The 22,856-nt window shown below is 41.4% G+C and overlaps 1 protein-coding gene across 1 annotated transcript; it reads right to left on the bottom strand.

The window, feature by feature from the left end:
• Positions 1–530: 530 nt before the first annotated feature.
• Positions 531–20,229, bottom strand: LOC306748423 (immunoglobulin superfamily DCC subclass member 3; the record flags this gene model as incomplete). The annotated part of the gene is made up of 13 exons (XM_079231588.1): positions 19,932–20,229; positions 17,991–18,135; positions 17,035–17,165; positions 16,646–16,783; positions 16,364–16,522; positions 7,360–7,525; positions 5,459–5,712; positions 5,024–5,188; positions 4,120–4,308; positions 2,113–2,226; positions 1,217–1,343; positions 946–1,060; positions 531–608 (listed from the first exon to the last, which is right to left on the bottom strand). The coding sequence occupies exons 1-13, from the start codon at positions 20,161–20,163 to the stop codon at positions 531–533; spliced, it is 2,013 nt and encodes a 670-aa protein (XP_079087714.1). The 5' UTR covers positions 20,164–20,229.
• Positions 20,230–22,856: the final 2,627 nt, after the last annotated feature.

Genomic DNA, 22,856 nt, shown 5'->3' with positions numbered 1-22,856 from the left:
ATTGCAGAGGAACTGAAGGCAAAGTCAAGAGTTCTGTCACTACACACGGCTTCATTTGGGGTTTCAGACCACAGTGCACATCTTCACAAGTCGGCTTACCAGAGGAGATCTAAGCAATATAATATTTTGGTTATGGAACAGACTCCAACTGGAAAAGCGACGACTAATTGTGGTGTACACGCAAAAAGAAGATGGCAGGACCTCATCTTGTGTGGCAATGCTCTTGTGAAGGCTTTTTCTACAGGCAATAAAGGCAATACGCTTTGGTTTGAGGTAGGGGTGGAGGATGAGGGTGGGGGTGGGCAAAGGACCAGGATGTTCCCTAGCTCTGTAAGCAGTCTGTCACAGTTTTGCGGAAGCTACTTCCAGGTTACTAGCAGCAGGTTTGGGGCAGACTAAACCTATGACTGATACCTATCAGAGGGCACAGGAGGTGCTCATCGATGGGAGGCGTGGGTTTCCTAAGTGAGTGGCAGACTGCGGGGAGGACAGGGACGTGGATAATGATGTGTTGATAATAGTGACCGGTGTTAGCCAGAGTCCGTGCCGGGCAAACCTGACAAGTGTTGCTCAATGACAACCTGGCACTGCGCTGGACAGACCACCTGCTCACAGGAAGAGACGGAAGGAAGGAGACAAGAGAACAAGGACAAGGAATCAGACATATGGCATTATTACAAGCAATGCACCAACGTACCACTGGAGTTACTACGTCACAATGAGACTAGTAAACACTTCATTCATCTGTGACGCCTAGTCCTACTTACCGTAACGTCTGTGTTTATAGGAGCTCATATGTCCTCATTGAAACAATTACAACCACAATTCTATGGCCATTACAGTATGAAATCATGTTTTTTTGTTGTATTATATCAGGCTGTAAATCTGAGCCCTGCCTTCTAAATTGTGCTTGTTCTAAACTGTGACCGTAACCTGAGTGAATACCTGAGGTGCCGGCTCCCCACCGGGCCGGCTTGCTCCATCTTTAAGGACGCCATTGTGTCCTGTGTTGTCCCTCGGGACAGACCAGCTGTCCTGAGTCCCTTTACTGCAAAACAGACTGCAGAGAGATTCAAGCTATGAGTATACATCCTGCACAGCTTCACATTAGCATAACTCAAGAATAATTCATAGCCAGTCCAATGGATCAATGCAGATGCCTGGTCCAGGTCTGCACAGTGACAGTACACATGAGGCATAGTGCATTGGCACTTACCTGCGACGGTATCCAAACATGAGGAAGAGAACACAGAAGATGATGCAGGCGGTGCCGATGTGGATGCCAATGACGATGCTGCCCAGAGAGGCCTCTCCGTCCCTGCACTCACACAGACTGCTGCCTCCTGGAAACACAGCAGCAGTGATGAAGAACATCCTCCATCACAAAGGAAAAAGCCAGAGATACATAGACATGGTCCGTTGTTTCAGTAGTGTTCAAGGTATTGCTGGTATTATAGTATTAAGATAAGCGTCAAACACGCCATACAACTCATTTAGTTGGCGTTTGCTGTCTGGTCCTTTCAGTGTGAGAGCTTTCTGTCTATCAGCCAACATGTGTTTTAGATCTATTCCTCCTATGCCAGGGATGTATTTTTGATTTTGCCAGGTATAATATGACAAGAAGAAACTTTATTTGTCATATTACATACTTTTTGTGGTTTGCATTTAACCCATCCAAAGCAATTTAGACCAATTACCTTCTACTTCAATTTTTTGAAGATGCTCAGCGGTTCTACTTTGGAGACCCTAAATATTAGATTATGTTCTTCCAACAGAACTCTCACTAGCGTATCTGTCTAATCATGTATTATTAATTGGGATATTAGACATTTGTTGATGAATATCTTGTAGGCCTGTTCATTTTCATGATGAACTAAAATAGCTTAATTATGATATTCATTATTAATGATGAAGCCTAATTTTAAATAATGTTTGCCACCACTGTTTATGTAGGTTAAGCTGTGTTCAGGCTGTGAATAGTACATGTCATTGTGAAACACGGCATGACTCATTCAGACGTGACCTTGGTGGAGCTCTGCTCTCTCTCAGCATCCAGGTGTTCTCAGAGGACCGGCTGGAAGCGGGTCCAGGACACGGTCCAGCATCACTCACCTGTGGCTTGGTCCCTCACGCCTTCCTCTGCCAGCGACACCAGTCTCTTGAAGCAGTCGCTCTCTCCGTTTCCATTGTAGGCCACCAGCTTGACTTCATACACGGCACCGGAGTCTGGAACAGAGGAGTGAGAAACAACGATTTAAAAGGGAATGATGTGTGTCTCAACAGGATGAATGTGAGAGGATGAGTGGTGTTGTTGTTGTTTCAGATCAATCCATTCAGCTGCTACAACCCCACACAGAGCCATACGACCAGTGGGGATATCGGAGTAACTGCAGACCATTATTAAATCCTCTACACTTCACTATCTGGAATCTCACATTGTATTAATCTATGTGATGAATCCGAACTGTGTCGGTTAAACACCACATCACACGGCGGGTTCCTGCATTATGTCTAATTCTCTTGGCTTTCTGGATCTTACGACGTCTCGTTATATCAAGATAACCGTCCAGGCTGCTGCTGATTGTGTTTCATGCTGTGCATTGAACCGGCTCAATCAGTTCCTACAGACATGATCGTCAGCATCTATGTCTTAAAACGCCAACTGTTGTGACTAATCCATGATGATTGATCCATGCGGCCACACTTTTAACTGCCATTACATGCAGGGCTGTTAGATGATGAACTCAAGAGGTGATAGTCATGCGACACATGAACCATGATTATCATTACAGCACCACTATTGTAGATGTGTGTTCAGAGAATTCTCCACAGTTTGGACACCAGCTGTCAGGTCGTCCATCTGGAGGCTCCATCAAGAACCTTCTGGTATTCAAGCTCAACAGGGATGTTTTCTCAAGGTCCTGACTTCTCTTCACTTGATTTTATAGAGTGCACCTTAAGCAGTAAGATAGTGTGTTGATGTAGCAGATTTTAAAGTGCTCATACTTTATTTTCCATGTCTGATGTTGTAGTTTCCTCAAGATTCTTTTGAAAAACAATGTATTTGCCACTAATTACAAATAACTATAATCTTTTGAGACAGTTGAGATTCTGAACAGTTCTTGATTTCCAGAACAATTTGAAAGAACAACAAAAGCCTTGTATTATTAATGTATTATTAATGTATTATTGCACACATTATCACTGTATAATTATAGTTATAAGCACTCATGCATATTCATAATGGTGTTTAACTATAATCATAACACATTATGAAGTATTTTATAATTACTAATAAGATAACATCAGAATGCTTCTTAATTGCTGGTCATCCATATGTAATACATTTAATATTGCATTTTAGTGTAATCATAAGTTACAAAGTATAGTATTTGTCGTTAGTAAAGTAAAACATATTTGTACAACTTTCTGTGTGTTATTCTTAAAGATATAGATTTCATATATTTTATATTTTTCACTTTGCCTAAAGCAAACAATAAGCACGTATACGCACTTCTAGTCATACATTATCGTGATAATTGACCTTGTAATTCATTATAAAATGCTTTATAATGTGCTATGATTATTGTTATAAAGCATTATCAATATTTATGAATGCTATGACTATACAGTGGTAAAAGCATATTACACTACATATATGTTTAAAATGCATTACAGACATAGACGTCATGGTAAGTGTCGCCAACATGTCACATTGTCATTTAAAGCTAACTTAAGACTCTCTGCTGTTACTGTTGAATGATGTCAGTATTTAGTTTCAGTTATTTAAATGAATTAAAAAAGCTTTCTATGAAATTATAGAAAAGTGTGAGACCTCTAAAATAAGCTGCTGTTGGTTTGTCACCACACACACACACACACACACACACACACACACACACACACACACACACACACACACACACACACACACACACACACACACACACACACACACACACACAGCTGCGGACCTGCACAAACAGGTTGACCTTCAGATAATATTTTGTGAATTCATTTTTAGGGAGAGGTGTTACTTGTAGGTTGGGAGATAAGTGTGTTGTTATGGTTACAGACATCTGTACACTGACATGGGGTGAAGTCTCCACACAGACTCACCCAGCTTAGAGATGGTGTGGGCGTTGATGTGAGAGGGCAGCTGGACGGGCCCCTGGAAGTCTGCGTGGGGGACCCTGCGGTAGGACAGCCTGAAGCCCTCGGCCCTGCCGGCCTTACTGGGCAGCTCCCACAGCACCTGCACGGCGCTGGAGTTCAGCACTTTGGTGAAGAAGGTGGGAGAGGTGGGCACTGGAGACAGAAAGAGACGAGCTGATGCAGACGAGACCGACACAGAGACAAGGAGAACTAGCAGCTGACAGGAAGTGGATTCAGCACAACAAAGACGACGGATCAGGCAAAAAAGTAAAGACACATAAATAAAACGTATGAAGGAACCTATCGAAGGGATGGCATTTTTCCTATAATATCAAAGCCATTTTAAATGACAACGTACTGATGTTATTGCATAACATATACCATTCATGGTCATAGAAATAGACTCATAAACTATTTATATATGGAAGCTGTCTTCACTGCAGCTCTGGTTACATAATGTGCTCTTTACACATAACATGGAACTCACAAAAGATTTCCAATAGTGTTCATCACTTTTAGCAGAATTAAAAATGTTTTACACCTCTTAGCAGCCACATTTTTTAATGTGTGTAAGTTTTATGCAGAGTGAAATGTGTGTTGATGCACTGTGACTCATGTGACTGCCCCACAGCATCATGGGATGCATGAGCCATCTGGGCAAACATGTACGGTTGAGCATCGCGAGATATTTAATTTCGGCTTGTTTTGGGATGCTATTGTTTTCAACGACTGGACTTTGGAATTGTATATTATTTTCTCTGATCTTTTGGATTATGACCAATATGATTCGCTGGGATGTAGAAGTGAATAACCAACATGCATAAGGAAGCAGAGCAGGAATGAACCCTTCAGAGTTTCACGCTCTTACCGCCCCCGAGTGTCGTGGTCACCACGGTGAGGGACTGCTGGCTGGCGCCCAGAGGAGAGTAGGCCTTCAGGGAGAGGGAGTAGGTGGTGGCTGCTTCCAGGTTGGTCACGTCATGCTGGAAGGTCCCTTTACTGATGGCTTCCTGCAGCTCCAGACTGTCAGGTTCTGAGACACACACACACACACACACACACACACACACACACACACACACACATACACACACACACAGATTGAGTTATTATTCTAACTAAACATTTCTGCATTTTAAGTAGATATGATATATTTCTAGGAGACTCTTGCTATGTGCATGTGTGTGTGTGTGTGTGTGCGCGTGCATGTGCGTGCATGCGTGCGTGCGCGTGTGTGTGTGTGTGTGCGTGCGTGCATGTGTGTGTGAGTGTGTGTGTGTGTGTGTGTGTGTGTGACACTTACCTCCTATCTTGCGGATGTGCAGGACGTATCCGATGATGCCTTCAGTGACGGTGGCCTCCGGCTGGCTCCAGGTGATCTGCAGGCTGCTGGTGGACAGCGCGCTGGCAGCGAGGCCCTGCGGGGCGGCCGGCAGGTCTTTAGCCTGCAGGGCCACGGCGAGGCGGGCGCTGGCTTGGTTGGTGCCGGCGCTGTTCTCTGCGATGCACTGGTAGATGGCCTCATCCTCTGAGCTGATGCGGGTCAGAGCCAGAGTGCTGCACAGACAACAACAAACAGCTGCATCAATCCACTGCTGGCCCCATGTAGCAGACCCCACCGTGCAACACATGGAGTTATGAGTGCAACTTCACCCGCTCTACTGCCACTGATACTACTACCACTTGCACTACTTGCATCACTAGTAAACAGGTCAAAAGTATTATGGTTGAAAAGTTTTAGAATATAAATACTTCTGATGCTATCTGAGAGCAAGAATATGTTTAATATGTGATATGATTATAAGGGGTTACATGGAAAATGTCCCTGGCCCCAAAACGTTTTAGAACACGGCTCCGTAACACTCTGTGCAGCGCTGCCTCCATGTGGTACAACGGTGAACTGCAGGGCCAGAAATAGCTCTTCTGTTTATTAATGCATGGACATGCATAGATTGGGCTTTTTATAGTAAACCAAGGCATCATCCGACAACGCTACTGCTCCAAGGAACTCAGCTCTGTCATATCTTCTGAAACCAACACAATGCCTGAGCCTTCCTTTCTCATTTGTATATGTGAATATAAGTGATAACTACGTTGTCCTAATTAAATGCAACACCAGCACTGTGGTGCTACGACTGGCTCTGCCTTTGGGTTGCTGTGATACTTTACTTTATACTCTATGTGCATTCATTGTATTTGTTTTAACAGTTTTAGCCCAAGCCTTTTCCTTTTCCTTTGAGAAAATTGCGAAATATTGCATGCCCATACTAAGACAAGTTCATTTCGCAACCCCAAGTTTGTCTTTGATAAAGTGAAGCAAGAAAATATTTTAGTACGGACCTTTTCAATGTGCCATTTAAGTTTTCTCATGTACCATGCTATATATGTCACTTGTATATCACTAATGGTGTTAAATACATCCAAATACAGCAGTAGCATACACTAAATAAACTAAAATAATAATCTGTGCCCTCAAGTCATCATGCAATATTTGGCATAATCATATTTCTCTAGGCCTGTATGAGTCTAATGCCATTCGTTGAATCCTTACAGCCTGTCAAGCGCTCGCTGCGATTTGCTGATAAAACGTGTAAAATCTGACTGAAATGAACCCATAAATGCTGTTCTGGCATTACAGGAAGTCAGTCGTCAGGTAGCAATGCAGATACAGCGCTTACAGACTGATGGTCGTCTTCTTTTTGAGAAACTAAGTCATATTTCTCGACAATTGCTCTGATTTTTTTTAATGCATGTCTGTGTTGGATTATGTTTGGCTGATGCTTTGTTGGAGAAGACATTGAAGTGTCTATTGATCATCTGCAGGTTGTCTTCTTTCTAGAAAGCCATTCCGTTTGTCTCCAGCATGAAGCTAACAGCTAAGAGGCTAACAGCTAACAGCTAACAGCTAACAGCAACACAGAACGCTGCGAGTGGTCGAACATTTTGCGTGATATTAATATTGATATTTGGTCATTCATAACGTTGTTGTTTAGAGCATGTTCAAACGGCTTGCATCGTCTTGTAGTCCAGGCTCTGCTGTTTGATTTGATGTCCAACATCATTATATTTATATTCGGTGAGTTCATCGTTTCACACAAGGCTTAAAAGGTTTTAATGTTCCATTATGTATTTTAAAGATCATTCCACTGTGTGACTCATACTGTCAGAGGGAACATGTTCACTGGTCGGCTTGCCATCCCCCACCTGTTGTTATTGGTCAACTTGGCGTTGTGTCCCGGCATCAGGACCTTTCCGTTCTTCAGCCAGATGAGGTGAGGCTCCGGGACGCCCTGCGCCACGCAGGTGAACACAACACTGCCCCCTGCTGGTTTGGACACAGACTGCGGCCACTGCAGGAACTCAGGGGGAGCTGAGGAGGAGAAGAGAGGTGAGAGAGATGTATAATATAAATCTACATAACATACTCAGGTTCCCATGAACTGTCATGGATACATTTATTTAAGATAATATATTGACGATTTACAGTTTCAAAGATGCATTATGTCAAGCTCTCTTCAGTAAGAATGTGTCTTGGGTGAAGCTTAAATATGAAATATTTAAATCCAAGCGTTCAAATAAAGATCATTGCAATCACAGCATCTTTAGCAAGGGGCTATAGTCTCTACCATAACAATACATCCAACCGTACATGTTACGATATCAAAAGTTCTGAATAAAAAACATTCTGCAAGAGGGATATATTTCAGGAATTCTGTTTAATCTTGGAATTGGTTTACTTAATTATAAAATCATGTTCATTGTCGTATGAAATGAAAAAAACGCAATACCCAGATAAAAGGAACATTTACGTCTAAGATACTCCTCAAATCATTCAGAAATATGTAGAAAGTTTCATTACACACACACACACACACACACACACACACACTGCTCCTCTTGAGACCCAGTTCAACACTAGAGGCACAATAGACGTGCATAATGCTGAGATATGGGCAGCTGTATTTAAGCCCTGAAGCCCCTCCCACTCCAGCCCACGCTCAGCATCTCATTAATCTGTTGACCCCGACACCCTCTGTGCACCCCCACCCCCACCCCCACCCATCCATCCATGAGCTGGGGTGGGGTCAAGAGGATGACCATTGCAATAATAAGGAAACATTCATCACTGCAGTTTTCTTTCTTCTTTTATATCAACTCTCCATGAAGGAGGCAGCAGCTGAAATAATCACAGAGCTAAAGTAGACCAGGTGGGGTGAAGGTGTGCTGTCAGCTGTCTGCGTTCTGAACTCACAGTACGTTTCATGAATGGTTTCATCAGCCTCTGTGTGAGAACAAAGATGACGGGTTGTGTTTCAATTAAAACATGTAACAAGGTAACTATAGTGAGCGCACTCCATCTTTATTTACATGATTCTTTTTCCACCGTGGAGGCTTGGCAGAGCATCCAGAGTACCACAGGGGTTCATTGATAGAGGTGTCATATAATATTACTGTATCTCTGTATGTAATAATGGAATAGCTCTCTCAAGACAATCTACACCAGTATATCAAATACAACATCATTATTTCCTTCATTGTGTGTGTGTGTGTGTGTGTGTGTGTGTGTGTGTGTGTGTGTGTGCTCATTCTCTCTCAGGGGTCCCTGTCCACCATCTGTTCAGTGTCCCACCATCATGTTAGAACGTGTCTCTTCCTCAGCTGACCGTTCATACTCTTATTAATCGGTGATTGTTGACCTCATAACTTATTTTTATGTTTGTTTGTTTCTTTTCTTTGGGGACATCTGTCCACTGCTTGGACAGGAACATAACTACGTTTACATATGTGAGAACCATAACACTGATACAAGTGCAAAATGCCACTAAAGCACAGTATAGCTTGGATGAGCAGTGAATGTAGCTACATATTAATAAATAAAGGTACTCCAAGAAACACTAAAGGTTCTAAATATGATTGCACTACAATGCAAAGAGTATTTTAATGTGTAATACTTTAACGGTCCTCTATTCCCAGGATGTTAACTGGAAACAAATGTAATGTGGTACCAATTCTAGTTTGGGTTTTACAGAAAGAGTCAAGAAATTAGAAAGTAGTTACATAAATGTACAATGAAGAGTGTAGTATAGTGTAGTATGTAGTATAGTGGGTAGTATAGTGTAGTATGTAGTATAGTGGGTAGTATAGTGTAGTATGTAGTATAGTATGTAGTATAGTGGGTAGTATAGTGTAGTATGTAGTATAGTATGTAGTATAGTGGGTAGTATAGTGTAGTATGTAGTATAGTATGTAGTATAGTGGGTAGTATAGTGTAGTATGTAGTATAGTATGTAGTATAGTGGGTAGTATAGTGTAGTATGTAGTATAGTATGTAGTATAGTGGGTAGTATAGTGTAGTATGTAGTATAGTGTAGTATGTAGTATAGTATGTAGTATAGTGGGTAGTATAGTGTAGTATGTAGTATAGTATGTAGTATAGTGGGTAGTATAGTGTAGTATGTAGTATAGTATGTAGTATAGTGTAGTATGTAGTATAGTGTAGTATAGTGGGTAGTATAGTGTAGTATGTAGTATAGTATGTAGTATAGTGGGTAGTATAGTGTAGTATGTAGTATAGTGGGTAGTATAGTGTAGTATGTAGTATAGTGTAGTATGTAGTATAGTATGTAGTATAGTGGGTAGTATAGTGTAGTATGTAGTATAGTATGTAGTATAGTGGGTAGTATAGTGTAGTATGTAGTATAGTATGTAGTATAGTGGGTAGTATAGTGTAGTATGTAGTATAGTGGGTAGTATAGTGTAGTATGTAGTATAGTGTAGTATGTAGTATAGTATGTAGTATAGTGGGTAGTATAGTGTAGTATGTAGTATAGTATGTAGTATAGTGGGTAGTATAGTGTAGTATGTAGTATAGTATGTAGTATAGTGGGTAGTATAGTGTAGTATGTAGCATAGTGGGTAGTATAGTGTAGTATGTAGTATAGTGTAGTATGTAGTATAGTATGTAGTATAGTGGGTAGTATAGTGTAGTATGTAGTATAGTATGTAGTATAGTGGGTAGTATAGTGTAGTATGTAGTATAGTATGTAGTATAGTGGGTAGTATTGTGTAGTATGTAGTATAGTATGTATTATAGTGGGTAGTATAGTGTAGTATGTAGTATAGTATGTAGTATAGTGGGTAGTATAGTGTAGTATGTAGTATAGTATGTAGTATAGTGGGTAGTATAGTGTAGTATGTAGTATAGTATGTAGTATAGTGGGTAGTATAGTGTAGTATGTAGTATAGTATGTAGTATAGTGTAGTATGTAGTATAGTATGTAGTATAGTGGGTAGTATAGTGTAGTATGTAGTATAGTGTAGTATGTAGTATAGTATGTAGTATAGTGGGTAGTATAGTGTAGTATGTAGTATAGTATGTAGTATAGTGGGTAGTATAGTGTAGTATGTAGTATAGTGTAGTATGTAGTATAGTGTGTAGTATAGTGGGTAGTATAGTGTAGTATGTAGTATAGTATGTATTATAGTGGGTAGTATAGTGTAGTATGTAGTATAGTATGTAGTATAGTGGGTAGTATAGTGTAGTATGTAGTATAGTGTAGTATGTAGTATAGTATGTAGTATAGTGGGTAGTATAGTGTAGTATGTAGTATAGTGTAGTATGTAGTATAGTGGGTAGTATAGTGGGTAGTATAGTGGGTACTATAGTGTAGTATGTAGTATAGTGTGTAGTATAGTGGGTACTATAGTGTTGTATGTAGTATAGTGTGTAGTATAGTGGGTAGTATAGTGGGTACTATAGTGTAGTATGTAGTATAGTGTAGTATGTAGTATAGTGGGTAGTATAGTGGGTACTATAGTGTAGTATGTAGTATAGTGTAGTATGTAGTATAGTGGGTAGTATAGTGGGTAGTATAGTGGGTACTATAGTGTAGTATGTAGTATAGTGTAGTATGTAGTATAGTGGGTAGTATAGTGGGTAGTATAGTGGGTACTATAGTGTAGTATGTAGTATAGTGTAGTATGTAGTATAGTGGGTAGTATAGTGGGTAGTATAGTGGGTACTATAGTGTAGTATGTAGTATAGTGTAGTATGTAGTATAGTGGGTACTATAGTGTAGTATGTAGTATAGTGTGTAGTATAGTGGGTACTATAGTGTAGTATGTAGTATAGTGTAGTATGTAGTATAGTGTGTAGTATAATGGATACTATAGTGTAGTATGTAGTATAGTGGGTACTATAGTGTAGTATGTAGTGTAGTATGTAGTATAGTGTGTAGTATAGTGGGTACTATAGTGTAGTATGTAGTATAGTGTGTAGTAGAGTGGGTAGTATAGTGTAGTATGTAGTATAGTATGTAGTATAGTGGGTAGTATAGTGGGTAGTATAGTGTAGTATGTAGTATAGTATGTAGTATAGTGGGTAGTATAGTGGGTAGTATAGTGTAGTATGTAGTATAGTGTGTAGTATAGTGTGTAGTATAGTGTAGTATGTAGTATAGTATGTAGTATAGTGGGTAGTATAGTGGGTAGTATAGTGTAGTATGTAGTATAGTGTGTAGTATAGTGTGTAGTATAGTGTAGTATGTAGTATAGTATGTAGTATAGTGGGTAGTATAGTGTAGTATGTAGTATAGTGGGTAGTATAGTGTGTAGTATAGTGTAGTATGTAGTATAGTATGTAGTATAGTGGGTAGTATAGTGTAGTATGTAGTATAGTGTGTAGTATAGTGGGTAGTATAGTGTAGTATGTAGTATAGTATGTAGTATAGTGGGTACTATAGTGTAGTATGTAGTATAGTGGGTAGTATAGTGTAGTATGTAGTATAGTGGGTAGTATAGTGTAGTATGTAGTATAGTGTGTAGTATAGTGGGTAGTATAGTGTAGTATGTAGTATAGTATGTAGTATAGTGGGTAGGCAGTTGTATGAGTTGCTGGAAGTACAGATTCATATTAGACTGACTATTGCCGATCTAATTACTACCAAATAGAATAGTCTCCATGTGTATTTAAATATGGCCAGAATTATTTGGTGGAAGAAGCATTTAAGTATTTAGTTTACTTCAAGTATTAGTACCACAGACTAAAAATGCAATAAAAAGTACAAGTACATGAACAATCTACTTCAATGACCAGGTAAAGTACTCATTGTGCAGAATGGGTGCTGTCAGAGTTATATTATTATTATATAAAGAATATCATTTGATGAATGTTAATGCATTAGTTTCCAAGGAGTTTGGAGTTGGAGTTTATTTTATTAGGAATGAAACAAACTTGGAGGATGATCACATGTTTCACAGTACAGCTGTCTGATGAACGCTGTTTATAAAAAACATACAATATTTAAGTATCAAGTAACATGTCATTAAAATACTTATGTAAAGTACCTGTAGTATTTGTTTCTACCACCAACCATATCTGGAGAGTTAATTCTGCTTCACTTCACTTCACACTCATGAAACTCCCCGAACCTTTTTACTGACAGATCTGACTAAAACTACATTGTAGTGAAATTACACCCCTTAAATAAATGCACATTTGGTAATAAAGTTATGTGGCTCAGTGCAATACTGAAGATTTCTTTTGCTGAAGTTCACATTATATGTGAGAACTGCATTGAGGCCTTTAATCTGCATGATAAAAGATCTGCAGCTCATCTCTCCTGCAGAACCGGTCCAGAAAACAATGGTCGTCCATCCATTGTGTCTCCCTCTCCGAGGTGACACCCTGGTCCTCCATCCATTGTGTCTCCCTCTCCGAGGTGACACCCTGGTTGCCATGACCCCTCCCTCCCCTCCATTCATCTTCCTGCTCTTCCTAATTTACCCTGAGACCACACCTCCTTTCTCCTTCCACCTCTCTATCCGTCCGTCCTGACTCCACCGCCTCCTCCCTCACGGCAACCGTTCTCACACACCCTGCTTCCTCCTGTCGGGGTCAGGGGTCAGAGGTCGGAGGTCATTAATTCCCCTCGGACCCCCTCCTGCACCTCACACCCTGCATTGACTGTCTAGCTGTCCTCCACTTTTTGTCTCTTTGTATGTTGTCTTCTTTGTCCCTTCATCGTGGCCATGACCGTGGACACACACACACACGCACACACACACACACACACACACACACACACACACACACACACACACACACACACACACAGTTCCCACCGTATTGACTCCAGCTGGATAATAAATGCGTTCTCCTCACTGTGAGTCTTCACATGTACAGCTGTATGGAGTGGAACGTTACAAAAGACAAAACAATGAGAACAAACATGTTCTCATTGTTTTATTACGTCTAATTGCTCAAATGAAGAAGAAAAAATGAATCGCAAAGAAATCTTTTCTTTTCTAGATTTAAAAACGTTTTCTATTGGACTAAATATGGTTACATTAGATTTAGAGTGAGAAGTGATGATATTAAGAAATAATGTCAAAGCCTGTGGTTGTAAATCCTCAATAAAAGAAACATATACGTTTGTTTATGTAAAGAAAAGCACAACGATATCAATAGAAAGGTTATTGTTGTTGCTTTTGTCTCCACTTCAGTGTTGAACAGTTTTCAGCTGTGAACAATACTTTTATTCTCTGATTCTTTGTGTGACCTCATCGTTGATTTACTATCATTTCTGCACACATAGTATTTAGGTATTCTTATTCTCTTTTTTAGACTTTTTTTCTTCACACTTGAAATAATCATTTGACAAGATCTAAATCCTGTTGAAGCTTATCAGAGTCCATAAATATCAAACACACTTCCAACATATACGAATAGCTATATAACATGATGTTGTTACATTAGATATGATATACACGTTTCATCTCACCTTATTAGCTCTATTGTAAAAATATAATGTTGGATTCTGCAGCAGAATGAGGACATGTCCTCTTCTATATCCCTGATCATGCTGCAAACCCCAAAGAGAGGAAACTGATCAATAAACGGATGAATATATTAGAGATGCCCGGCTCCCCTCTACATTTAGGCTCTGTGACATAGTGACAGGGGAAGTATTGAATGATCGGCTCAAAGTCGGACACAATACAAAAAGAGAGAAGGATGGATGAAGGAAAAGCTTAACATATGAATATAGATTGGTGGTAATTGAGAATACAATAATGAAATGTGCTTCCGGTCTTTCTTTTGGTGTATGCTCCAAATGCTGAGCACTGTTACAGAACAGAGTAGATACTATACTTTCCCCACTCAGTTGGATTATAGCACCCGGGGATACAGAACTCAGCCTGTATAAGATTATTATTATATGTTATTCATATTTATATATATTCATCTGGAGGACCTCTACAAAGTCTGATAAAATAAATAGAAACCTTATGGTCATCTCCACTTGGGTTTGAGACTATAATTCATAACAGAGCGCCTGCACTAAAGCGTTGGTTTAAAGTTTGAGAGATATTGACATTTAAGTGGTAGGGAGGGTTTAATAAATATATAATTGTATAATGATTGTTACATTATGGAAAATGTAAGATCCTTTGGTGTTTGACCCATAAGGACTAAAGGTCTGATGATCCTTCTCTGAAGAACAGAGGTTTTCATTTTTTTAAAATCTAATAAAGTAAAATAACCCAAACTCAAGCTGTAAATAGTATATTTCTAGTACACGCTTAAGCATAAACTTGTGTGAATGTCACTGTCTGTAAGCAGTACGCTGTAGAACCTGCATGTGTTTAGGGATTTATGGTTTTTATAGTTTTTAAACCTTTCTGCAAATCAAAGGTCACTCCCATGACTTACAGGAGCAGACAGAAGTCAGACTGCGGATTACAAAGTGAACACGGTAACAGTCTCCTTCAAACACAGCTGATGACAGTGAGAAATGATATCAGTGTATGGACATCTGCAGGGTGACGGATGAGTCCACGTCTCACACACACACACACACACACACACACACACACACACACACACACACACACACACACACACACACACACACACACACACACACACACACAGCTGAACCCTGTCGTTAGTACTTAATGGTTAGAGAGGAACCGGGTGTCACACGGTAGTTTCTCCCCCTACAGCTGGCCGATGCTCCCAGCCTCCACCCGACTCATCAACGCGGGGCAAAGGTGAGCAGAGCTTTGCTATTGACCCGTTCCTTCCTCTCCCCTCAGCACTACGACAGTACATATGATCAAGTGCACTACTAGTGATCAAACGGAGGCTGCAGCATTGGCATGTTTTCTGGACAGAATGTATCTATAAGACATTTACAGCATGGAACATGAGAATTGTAATGTGTTAATGTATAATTCAAACTAATGTGTCTTTAATTAATCTTCTCTTCCCTGGATGCATCATGCCCTGCACTAATGTGTTTTTACATTAAAGGAACGGTCCAACATGAGTGTCTCTGTGTATGCAGTACATAGAGGTTATGAAGGATGGGACACGTCTCCACTTCCTCCCACTGTACAGAATTAAGTCAAATACATATACGGGAGCTGACATCTTGACATGTTTAAGTCAGCATCTGCACAGTGATGATAATAAACCCTTGCTATCCATCACCAGCACGGCCTCAGCGTGTTAGCGTGACCCAGGAGCGGCTGTATTAAACTAGCGAGAAAGACAACACAACTTCAGATCTCTATAAACACATTTATGATCAAATTGAAGAATGTTCTATACAGAAACCTGTGATTTGTGTTTCAGAAACATCACCTGCATGTCTGCTATGAACACACACGGTGCTGGCTAACCAACATCGTGCTACGGTAGTTTAAAAACTTTATGGACAGAAAAAGTACATAAAGATATTTATGTACAGTCTTGAAATGAAAAGTTAAAGTTCCATCTCCTGTCCGTGCTCGATGTAACTTACCCAACACTGGTCTGAATAAAGGTTACATTCTTCAGTTCCACTTATGATGGATTTATTTTAGGCTAATTCTGATCTACAGACGTTAGCCAATTATTTCAATGAAATTCAAGCAAAACAAATGGATTTAGTATTCGACCACCAGTAGTATGTCCCTAGCTGTATGAAGAGGGTTTTGCAACAGCCTTGGAAATTGACAGACAATAAATAGGGACAGTGTGACTCATAACCCCAGTATTGTTTAAATTATGGTTATGACCCTGTCTGTACTGGACACAGATGCATGATAACTTTGACCCATCTTCTCACCTATATGTCTAAAGTTAGTCAATTCAGAGTCAATGGTCAGACATGATGGAGAGTCAAGAACACGTCATCCGTGTGTCTCTGCATGGCCTCACCTTGCACGACGAGTCGTCCCAGGGCGGTCCGCCTCATTCTGGTGCCGGGCCGGTTGGCAGCACACACATACACACCAGAGTGCTGCAGGGAAACGTCTGAGATCATCAGGTTGCCGGTGCCCAGAACCTGGATACCCTCCACCCCAATGGAGCGTCCGTCTGATGGACACACAGACACACAGAGGTGGAAATACAACTTAAAACATGCTTACAATTGTTATTAATTATTCAATATTCTCCAATCAAGTACATTGACAGTGTATTAGACATGTGCAGTGGTACCTAGCCTGCTCCAGGAAACAATGGGCCTGGGGTTTCCTGTGGCGATGCACTCTAAGATGGCCGTCTGGTGGACGGTGAGGGTCAGGTTCTGGGGTCCAGACAGGATGACTGGCTCCTTGTATGTTCTGGGTCCTCCACCTGAGAGGAGGATGGAACACAACAAGTCATTACTTGTAAAAGACTACATTTTGGGATGAATTAAACGACGACTCATGTACGGGAACATCTTAAGTTGTAATGGCAAACAAATCTGAGAAACAGTGACGACAATTACCTCTACAGGTACATGGACACATTCAAGATGTTAACACATGCAGGAATGAATAACAGGCAGGGCTGGAGGGAATAGATCTCCTAACCTTGGGCATTATATCTACATGTCCACCTACCAGTGATGTTGAGCACGGCCTCCAGGCTGAAGCGAGTGTTGGCGGAGTTGGTGGCGACGCAGCGGAAAACCCCTGCATCCAGCTGCCTCACGCCCGTCACCTGGAGGATCCCCATGGGCAGGAGAGTGTATCTGGACAGGGAGAGAGGGACGTGTGCAGGTTAAGACTCACAAACATGTTTAAGAAATGAGTCTCGATACAGTACATGTCCCGTACAACAGCTGTGAAAATGGGTTGAATTGATCTTGTAATGAGAAGACATCAAAGTAGCAGACATCTGAGCTCCTGACGAGACACGGAGAACATCTGGAGGGTGATAAAGGATGTGGATGGTCAAACAGACACTGTCCCGTCCGTGTGAAACCAAATCAGCATCGATTTATTTAAGAGGCTTGTGTTTGGAGTGAGAATGTGTTGGTCAGAAACTGTACACAGTGATTTACAAATACACTTTAATGTGCAGCTTCTCAACACGTGTGAGGTCTTTGGAACATACTGAGCAAACAGCTGGACGAGGACATCTGGATTCAAGTTCTCTTTAGTTTCTACTGGATAGTTTGATGCTAAAATGTTGCGTTCACATGAAATATACAAAATAACATGATTTTGAGTAAACTATTTTCTGTCATTCTTCCAGTAATGCATGAAGCTTTAAAAGGCAACTGTCTCCGTATGTCACACCCAGTTGTACATTATGTTGCTGAGGAGGGCAAAAAGATCACATATTTTAACTTTGGACGGCCTCGCCTATTTGTACCCTCCTGATCTCATTCCCATAAATGATAAATGATATCCAGCTGCCTGATTCCATTTGAATGCAGCATAAGCGTAGGTGGTGCAGAATGGTATACTAGTTAGAGGGACACATATCGTCATAGCTTACCCTCATGTGTTTGATGCATGTTACAGTGGAGGTCGTGCAGTAGCAGTGGAAGGTGCAGCAGCGTGTGTGTTACCTGTTGTCGGTGGTGTTGAGTGCTACTCGGTCTCTCTCCCAGGTGATGTTGGCCTCAGGTACTCCGTTGATCTCACACTGGAAGCGAGCGACGCCTCCCTCATCCACAGACATGGACACAGGGTGGGTGTGGAACTTAGGAAGAGCTGAAGAGCAAGCCACACAAAGATCAGTTTACCCATCGAGGATGGAGGCTGCTGGGTGTCTTTAGCAGGCTCTAATGTCTACTGTGGCTCTGGAGGAGCTTTGTCAAGTCTGAGAAGACAACCCTGATGACATTACAATGATCCTACTGAGTTCACTGGACAGGGAAGGTCTAACAGAAAGAGACTCTTGGTCACATAAGGGGAGTATCAGGTCCAGTGTTTCTGCAGCATGTCGGTGGAGATGATTAGTGGCTTCTAGCACTTTTTCAATATCTCTTTTCTTCTTCTAACCAGACTTTCCAACTTCACTTTGCTGAAGAGGACAAACGTGTGAATAGATTTTCCATCAGCCTTTTGTACACACTCTGCCAAGCTGTTTGAATTGTTTTGTTTTGTGAAATAGTCAAAACTTTAAGAAGAAAGGTTTATGAATCCATCTCTGCACACATTCACATAAATACTGTTCTCTCTTCCATGTGACCTCAGAGGGGCTCAGTGAGGTAGAGACCATAGTGCACAGGATTCCTAATGACCTCGTGGCCATAATCAATACGGTGGTATACCACAGACAGGGGGGTCTGCAAATGAGAAAGCATCACCATGGCAACACATTGCATTGAAGTAAGACCACCTTGAGATGCTATAACTCTCCTGGATCAACTATAAAGCCCTGCTTTTATTGGTCTGACTGGAGGGGCGGAGGAAAAGGAAGAGTAGTGTGTGTGTGTGTGTGTGTGTGTGTGTGTGTGTGTGTGTGTGTGTGTGTGTGTGTGTGTGTGTGTGTGTGTGTGTGTGTGTGTGTGCGTGTGTGTGTTCAGCACATGTACATCACTGTACACTCCTACATGTGCTGAGCAGAGTAATTTACAGGTTTTCCATAATGAGAAGCCGGCATGTTCCCTCTGACATCAAAGGATCCCAGGGGCCAAGGGGGGCTCGGGTTGCTAAGTATGATGCAAAGGTGTTCAGCGTGTGAATATAATTTACAACAGAGACTATGGGATGTCTGACAACATGTGGTGATATCCTCTGCTCCCTGAGCAGGTTCATGGCCGGTGGATAACAGGGATGGACATTACAATGCCCGAGGAAATGAATGTTGAGATTTTTTTAAATACAATCTTCATCAGAACAAAACAAAAAAACAGTAAGTTTAATTAAGGTAATAATATCATAGAAACCAGAAAAGGATGAGCTAAATAAAGCTGCCTTTCCTTCTTAAGCGAGCAGTGAAACGTGATGTGAAGGTTCACTGTGACATGAAACATCATTTTTATTGGATGGTTAATAATAAACGTTTTAGAATCCAAACAGTATAACTATGTGTACAGTTCTGGTGTTTGGGTGTTGTGGAACTCATGATCTCAGTGTTGCAGTCATACTTACAGTGAACTCATGTGTTTTGATGATGATGATGATGATGATGAATGGAAGGAAATTGCATTAACCCAAAAAATTCAAATAATGATGTTGTTCTTGGAATTATGATGAAGTCTCTATATAACACAGCATGTTTTTATAATTACAACATCACTTTCAAAATGATTAGATTGTTTATATGAGATGAGGATCTTATATATATGATTTCCATATTCCCATATCTCATTGATGCAGCTACAGGAACTGATGAAGTGAATGAAACCTCTTCCTCTTTTCCTCTCATCAGGGAATAAGATAACCTCTGACATCATCTCCTCCCGCCCCTGTGTAGCAACTGAACGGCTTTAAAGTAGTTACATGGCATCAACACAAAAAGTATGAATGTAACAGTGTGTGTGGCACCATCCATAACTCACATGCCAGGAGCACCTTGGCCTTGCGGCTGACCAGCATGCCGTGGCGGTTCTGGGCCGCGCAGTCGTACTCGCCCATGTCCGCGTCGCTGCCCTCTCTGCGCTTCTGGAAGCTCCGGATGAACAGGGTGCCGTTCGCCAGCACCTGAACCCGCGGGCTGCTGGGTAAAGGCGCCCCGTTCCTACGCCACGTGACCATGATCGGCTCCTCCCCCTGCACCCGGCAGTCCAGCATGAGCGGCCGCTCCCTCACCGCGATCACGTCGCTGGGCTCCAGCAGGAAGGACAGCTCCGAGGCCCAGCAGCCGCCTGCAGGGGGAGAGGAGACGGGTTACCAGAGAGGCTTATGGCTACACATATGAAGTATATGAAGCCTCAGCCAATGTGCATTCATACATCTAAGGTTTATTGTCCTGAGTTTCTGATCCAAAAGGGACCTGAGGACAGTGTCTGCACTCCATTAGAGAACTTCCACCAGTTTAGAAGAGTCTCGGTTAGTTTGGCGGGATATAAGAGGCCAGAGCAGCTTATCACTCATCAATAATAAGTAAAATAAGAACAAGCCCAGGTTTCTCTGTGGTCAGGCTGTAGCTCTGTGGATCCGTGTATTCATAGACCTCAGTAGTAGTGACTTCATGAACTTCTTTAATAATAAGATTCTAACTGGAGACCAGATTAATAATATTTTACCGATCTATCCTCAAATAGAGTAACCGTAGAAACAGCTGTAAACCTGACATATATTTGGCAAATCAGTTGTGTGACTTTTTACATAACAATAGTTTATTTGAGGAGTCAGGATTTAGAAAGCATCATAGCACAGAGACAATCACTAATGACCTTCTAGTGCATCAGATAAAGGACTTGTCTCTATACTCATAGCATTATACATTATTATTATTACTTATACAATATTATCAGAAAAGACGACATAAACTTTAATTGTTATACAGATGATACTCAATTATATATATATATATATATCGATCAAACCAGATGAAACCAACCAGCTCACTACACTTCAGACATGAAAACCTGGATGAGATCACATTACTCCTTATTAGCTGCTCCCTGGCTCCTGTAAGATCAAGAATCACATTTAAGATATTAAAAAAAAGATCCTTCTCCTCACCTACAAAGCCTTAACTGGTGATGCACCATCATATCTTAAGGAGCTCATAGTACCATATTACCCCACTAGAGAGCTTATAGTACCATATTACCCCACTAGAGAGCTCATAGTAACATATTACCCCACTAGAGAACTCATAGTACCATATTACCCCACTAGACTAGACTAACACTAATAACTTAGCTTCTTCCCAGAGTCTTTGTCCTTTCTCTCCTCACAGGTTTAGGGTCGTGGTTTTATCTGGACCCTGGTCCTGCCTGACACCTCCTGCTACTATTATTATTAATATTATTTGTATTATTAGTTGCATTGCTATTACTATTGAGGACACCATTACCGTTTTTATTATCCTGATTATTCTACTGTTATTTTTGGTAGCTGTAAACTTTTCATCATGATATGAATCATTCATGTGATATTCGTTGAATCATTCTGTACACATGACATCTACTGCTTCCCTCCATCCTGCAATAGGGATCCCTCCTCTGATGCTTTCCTGATCCAGATTGTAAAGAACTATGAAGAATATTTGTAATTTGTGATTTTGGGTAATAAAAAATACATTGAATTAAATTGAATTGATTGATTGTGGTGACCGACACACAGGCTCAAGGCTTGTGGCAATACCAAGCTGGTCTCTACCTTACACAGCACATTGGCTGTACATGGATAAATACATCCGGCCCAAACAGTGCAGCTGACTCAGCCCATCCCTTGGCACAGCAGTCAAACAATCCAAATGAAAGTGTCATTTAGAACCAGAGAGTTGTTGCTTCAACACGGATGAGTCGTGCACAGAAGAGCAGCCTTGAACTGCAGGAGTAAACATTTAGTTTCTAACAATTTTACATCTCAAACAAACAAACTTCCCATAGTTCCAGAGACAAAGGCACAGGGGGAGGCTTCTCTGTTGGACACCAAGTCTCAGGGAACCTCACCAGAATTGCCTGAAAAACCTCACTCAACACCAGAAACCACCTAATTTGATTGATGGTGCATTTGGTTTTGTGGCCTATAACGCTTTAAGTGAAGGCCAGGCACAATGGGAGCTGGAGGCTGGATGCCAGCGAGCCATCCAGCCAGAGAGGGCAACAACAATACCCAGCTGGGGAGGGGAACACTGGCAAGGGTTGCAGGGGTCAAGTTAGGAGACCCTCCATTGAAGGAAGGGGCCATCTGCGACAATAGTGTTGTGACGATGCTTATTTGCGCCTAACCCACAGTAACCTCTGTAAAAAGTCCCGTCAGCCGCCGTGCACCCAAGAGCACCATCTGCCCCTTCTAATGCATCCCCTCCACCCCTCCCGGCCCGTTCTTTCAGATCCTCTCCGAGGTGACTTTCCCATGCCACCAGAGCGCTCTTCCTCACGCCTGTCGCCTCCCCTGCGTGACCTTGGTGACACTCCCAGTCTTCCCCATTTTCTTTCAGTCTTTTTTTGGTGTTAATGTCCTCATATGCAAAGAACCTTGAACCCTCGCAGTAGCCAAAGCTGCGAGGCAGTAACAATGGCAGTGGCACTTGAACCTGCACAAAGCCGTATCGATGTCACTGTGGAGCCGTGCATCTATTCAACCACACATAGCCTCTCGGTCAACTGAGATGTGAGCCACACAACATGTATTGTGGTCCGGCATCACATCTCACACACAGCATTGCAGCTGAACTTGAGTTTGAATTGGCTTCAGTCGCTTTGTGCATTCCTGTTGCAGAAGAAGCTGGTGTGTTAAACATTATTATCAGTACGCTGGCTATGTATTTCTAGTATTTCTATTGATTTTTTTATTTATTATTGAAA

The sequence above is a fragment of the Taurulus bubalis genome (assembly GCF_910589615.1).
Source record: "Taurulus bubalis genome assembly, chromosome: 16".
Classification (NCBI taxonomy): Eukaryota; Metazoa; Chordata; class Actinopteri; order Perciformes; family Cottidae; genus Taurulus; species Taurulus bubalis.
This window is presented reverse-complemented; position numbering and strand designations above follow the sequence as displayed.